Source organism: Pteropus vampyrus, unplaced genomic scaffold, assembly GCF_000151845.1.
Source record: "Pteropus vampyrus isolate Shadow unplaced genomic scaffold, Pvam_2.0 Scaffold194, whole genome shotgun sequence".
In the NCBI taxonomy this organism is placed as follows: domain Eukaryota; kingdom Metazoa; phylum Chordata; class Mammalia; order Chiroptera; family Pteropodidae; genus Pteropus; species Pteropus vampyrus.
The window spans coordinates 126,392-131,877 of NW_011888975.1; the positions used below are offsets into that span (position 1 = coordinate 126,392).

At 40.0% G+C, this 5,486-nt stretch overlaps 1 protein-coding gene across 1 annotated transcript in view; it reads left to right on the plus strand.

The window, feature by feature from the left end:
* Positions 1 to 5,486, plus strand: part of SLC9C2 (solute carrier family 9 member C2 (putative)) — a 56,655-nt gene that overhangs the window by 28,609 nt on the left and 22,560 nt on the right. The window contains exons 13-16 of the mRNA XM_011371740.2: positions 650 to 772; positions 1,888 to 2,086; positions 2,787 to 2,975; positions 4,688 to 4,837. Of these exons, the coding sequence (XP_011370042.1) occupies positions 650 to 772; positions 1,888 to 2,086; positions 2,787 to 2,975; positions 4,688 to 4,837 (661 nt within the window). The remainder of the gene's footprint in view (positions 1 to 649; positions 773 to 1,887; positions 2,087 to 2,786; positions 2,976 to 4,687; positions 4,838 to 5,486) is intronic.

Genomic DNA, 5,486 nt, shown 5'->3' on the forward strand with positions numbered 1-5,486 from the left:
GAGGGAGGAGGGAAGCCTGGAGGCTACCGTTAGGCTGCTCCCTGTGGTGGAGCGGGGAGGATGAGCCCGCTGATGGTGTTGACAGACGCAACTAAATCTGGTGGGAATAAAATGAATCAACAAACGAGGTGGGAAAAGCTTAGTATCTCAGAGATATATTGACGTCTGGTCATAGTCCTGGGAAATGGTAGGTTATGGATGGTCCAAGACAAAGCTGTGGGGCAGCAGAGATGGGAGGTCCTGTGTGGGTGACGGTCAACGTTCGGGCAGCTCGGTCACGTCCCTGGGAGATGTAGCATCTGTTCCTGGATAAAGCTTGGGAAGGGTAGGGCCTTGCAGCTTTGGAGAGGCTTGGGCCAGGTGAGGCATGGCAAAGGGAGGCTTGATTCTGAACCCCAGAGAACTGGGCTGGAAAAGCTTTCACTGTGTTGGACCTCAGGTCAGGGAGGGTTCCAGGAATAGGCATTTTGTGCTCAAAATGTTCCTGTGCCATGACCAGGACTGGGTGGGAGGTTGGACACAGGCTCAGGAGGGAGCATGTTCACCATAGCCATGTTACATCTGTGTTCAGTATAAATTTCCCTTTTGTATTACCCCCAAAGCGTAGCACTTGCTTTTTAATGTAACGTGTGTGTATTTTCTCTGTTAGATTCATGAGTATTCATGATGTTTCAACTTATGTAAAAGCTAGAAGTTGGCTTGTGAAATTTAAAAACATGTTAACTTTCTTGGAATTTCATAAAATTAAGCCATTACCCCTTAGTACATATGAGTAAGTATTGTGAACTTTTAATAGCAATATATTTGAAAATATGACCTCTCTGCATCGTCAGAATAGAGTACCTGGATTTCCCTCATTAAACAGACTACGCTCACCGATCCAGTGGCGAGGTGGCGAAGCGTGTCTCTCTCGCCATCTTGTTCCAGCAGCTTCCCTGACGTGTCTGTTGGGGAGGAGCGGGAAGGAGAGGGGGATGGTCACATCTGGATTCGTCAAGTTTGCCATGTCTTAGCGTCATGGTGCTCACCTGGCAGCCTACACGGCCTTCTGGTATTCCGGATGTAATGTCGGGAGTGGGGTGAGAAGCATCAAATTCGTGCACTAGATCCAGCTCTCAGCTTAATTTCATCCATGCTGTAGGGTGATCTGTAGTCAGGAAAAAATATGACACAGCATTAATAATACCTGTAACCAATTTTCCAAAATATCTCAAGATACAGATTTTACTCAACTCGGGTGCATTTTTTGCTTTGTTATATAAGCTGTGAACTTACATACTTTTTAGAGCAGGGAGACAAGGTTTTGCTACTAATAGAATATGTCAAAACAAGAAGCTACCAGGAGCCTTAACATTACTAAATTTTAAGTGGGTGTTAACTTATCTTTCATAATAAATTTTGATAATTTTCTACTTTCTTCCATTTATTAAGTTTAAAGAGAAATGTAAAAAACTAAAACCCGATATATATACAACCAAGGCTCTACTCTAGGTGGATCGAAAAAAAATTTAAATATGTCATGGTAATTATTGAATAGAATATTTTTTCCTGTTCCTAATTTTAAATGATGCTGATGTTTTTCTCTACATTTGTTTCTTGCTTTCAATGTATGAATCATTGCATTGTTTCCTATGTGTTATTGCCTTGATTTTAAAAAAAAAGCTCCCTATCCCTGATACAGATGAACAAGAGCCATATTTTTATCTTTCTCCATTATGATTTTTATGTATAGAAAGTATGTTTTAGGTTTTTGCTTATCTACTGTTTTATTTTATTTATACTTTCTTCAAGTTAATGTTTTATTTAAACAAATGCTAAACTTCAGATCTTAATTATTATACTTTTAAAGTGATCCTACATTTTATTTGATCTCTCTTTTTTTTTTAGGAATAATAAATTTCTGATATTTATACATCACATTGTATTTTCAGAAGAATTTGAATATGCGGGACATATTGTATCATTAATCTACATTTATCCTATGATAATGCATTTATGGCCAATGGCAAGAGAATTAAATGTGTTATCACTGATGTCAGTAAACTACTATTTTCTATTTTTGTTTATATTACAGTCAACATTGAAGGTACTGTTTAAAATAGAAATGTATCCTACAAAAAGAACAATTGAGATATTATGAATTCGTTTTTGTTATATTTTAAAATGACTTGATATCAGAAGCCATTTGCTGTAACAGTCGATAGAATCCTAGAAATCAAGTAATTTTTTTACATTTTCTGGGTTTAATAATAAACTCAATATAATGGTCACGGTTTTGGATATCAGATAAAGTAAGTATCAGAAAAGTGAAAAGAGTCTCAAAGATCAGGTAAAGAGAATTGAAAATCCAGAACAGATGTGTCCCTTGAATACTCTCTGTATTGATGCAAAAAAATAAATCAGTGACTAAAAACAAATTGGTTTGCTAGGTCCTCATCATCATATGATGACTACTTTTTACTTCAAAGATGATTTGTCATCATTACCATCTTCATACTTTAATTATTACTAATAGAATCACAGTGAACCCATTTATTGCTATTTTTCATGCCTTGTTTTAGGAATTTTGGCTTCATTACAGATTATATACTTTGAATGAAATTACTTTTTTTGATGTTGGAGATTAAAAAGAATTTTTTGGAATTCTAAATGAATAACTCGAAACCCAACTTTTGGAATATAACTCATTTGTAGTTGAGGATTTAACTTAATTTTTAAGATCCACGCCCCCACATAATTGTATAGGCGCTACGAAATGACATAGGTTCTATTTGTTTTCTAAACAGATAATAATTTTGAAAAAGAAATATTTTAATCAACATTGGAATACTCTGGAATTTTCTATTGTGATCATCGGAATTGTTGATGTCTTTTGTCTATATTTTGTCAAATTGAGACCGGACCACTTCGTTCTTATTCAGATTGCAGTAATATTGGGATATTTAAGAATGCTTAGGTTTATTCCTCTCATCAAGGTAAAACTTCACGCTTTTAAATATTGGTGTTTTTTTTTTTTTTCTATACTGTTGGTTAAAGGTCTTAAAACAAAAACAAAAAAAAAAACCAAAAAAACCCTCACTGTTAGGAAAGAGATGAGGGAAGGAGGTCGGTCTCGTCCTGGAACGCCTTCTCTACAGGCAGCTACTGGGTTCTCCACGCCGCCGAGCTGCTGTACAGAGCGGTATATACAAAACCTGCTTAAGGGGTAATTTTGATTATTTATAATTTTGCCTATGAACCGAGATTAGGGCTAAGTGTTCCCATAAGTATAAACTACCCTAGAACTACGCCATAATACAAACTACCCTAGAAATCAGAAATGTGTAGTCCGAGGCTAGGTCTTGAAGTGAAAGGTAGAAGCTTCCTTGGGTTATCTGTTTTTATTAAGCGATCTTATACAGATGAATGGAAAATAGTTATTTTAGAAGTAATACTTTGCAAAAAGTCTCACTGGGTGAAATAAAGATTTAAAGATGTCTAATAGTGGAAGTCGACTCCACTTAGACTGTCACCCAGCTGTCACTTCTGTTCAGCAGCACACTGGCAAATCTCAATGAAGTTATTTACGGGATCAGTGTAATTAATTAATGTAATTTATAGAATCGTGATTAGCTTATTTTATTGAATGCTTACTATGTTCCGGGAACATAGCACATTATCTAATTAAATATTATACTAGCCCTATGAAGTAGCTGTCACTGTTATATCAAGTTAGGTGCTTTCCAAAGAAACGCACCTGCGTTGGAGGGCTTGGAAAAGTATTGGAGACTTTTAGCTCAGATCCTCTTAGGAATAGCTCACGGGGTATCAGTGCATCATGGAATAAAACTAGTAAAAATTCTCTTTTAACACCTCTCCCTCTGCCCAAAGTTTACAACCAAAACACCAGCTAAGAAAAGAAAAATCTCCCTTTTCTCTCCTCTTGCAAGTCCTCCGCTCCGGTATTCTTCCGTTCACGTCTTCCTCCTTTGTTACCCGGTCCCTCGCCGTGTGCCCTGCACGCCCGACGTGCCCCTGAATCTGTGCTTGGGCAGCTGTGAGGAGCAGCTCCACTGGAATCCTGCTTCTTACATTCTGATGTCCTCGTTTTGCAGACGAGGACACTGAGCCTTCAAAATCACTAAATAAGTAGTTCAGGGTCACAGGGGTAGCGAGCAGGAGTTGGTGTTTGAGCCCAGGGAGGTTTGCACTGAAAATCCCATGGTCTTCAGTCACTACATTCTCCTGCCGCAGCCGATGAATCGAGAAACTTAGAGCTGAGAAGGAACTTGGACACCCTCAGGTCCTTATCTCACAAGTGAAGAAACCGAGGTGCAGAGAGATGATGTATTTGCTTGGTAACTGTCACCCAGATTATAGGACCCCCATGCTTGTCTCCTAAAATCGGGGAGGGATGTGAAGAATGCGGGGAGAGCAGTGGCAGCTAGTAAGTTGTTATTTCTTTAGAGAGTGGCTTTCGAACTCGAGTGCGCATGTGGTCACCTGGGGGACTTGTTAAAACACGGGTACCCGTGCCCCAGCCGCAGGGCCCCCGGTTCAGCAGGCCCGGAGCGGGCCCAGAGTTCGTGCTTCGCACAAGCCTCCGGGCGATGCCATCGCTGGTCCAGAGACGACCCTTTGAGAATCCCGCCTTCGAGAGTGCTTCTCCTCATGGGACCTTCCGTTTTCTCTCTCTCCATCATTCCAGATAATAATACCATTTCTGAAAAAAATTGCAGATGTGCAGATCAATAAGCGCCTCAGCTTGATGTACAGTATTACAAGAGGCTATGTCAAAAGTCAGGAGGACACCAAATTTTTAATACAACAAATTTCTGACCGAGAATCCATATATCAGGTGAGAGACGGACACTGGTCCTTCGGGAGAGAAAAATCACTTTGGCAGGTTCATTTCTTTCGAGACCTTTTCTACATGTATTCGGCCCGACAGATAAATTATAGCAGGTGAAGGGGTTCAGTTGTTTATTGTGTTACTCAAGGCGCTGCTGGGAATAGTCTCTGCTCCTTAAATTTCAGCTACTTAGGATCAAACTCATTTATGATCTTCGTAGAAGAAAATCTACTCTTTGTATTTTCTGACTACAGAGAAGAGATTCTGTCTGTCTGGGTAACACTCCCTGAGAGAGGACACTTGGGAAAAGCCTCAAGCAGGCATCGAGGCCGGAACAAGGCCTCCGAGAGAAAGTAGGTCAGAAGTGGTGAGGAAGAAAGACGGAGAGAGAACAAAGGTTTGGCAAGAAAACTGGAAATGCTGGCACTGGGGAGTGGATGAATGCGGGCGTTTGTGTATTTACTTTTTATCTCCTGATTTCCAGGCAGAATGAGGTAAGTACCGAATGGGGAGCTGAGGACGTGAGCATGCTAGGAACTCGGAGATGGAGCGAGTCACCTGCTAGCCAACCAGTCTGTCCACTCCAGGTGACGGTGATTCAGCAGAGGAATGTTCCTAAAAGGGCTGTTTTACGTGTCATATATGATTTTTTTTT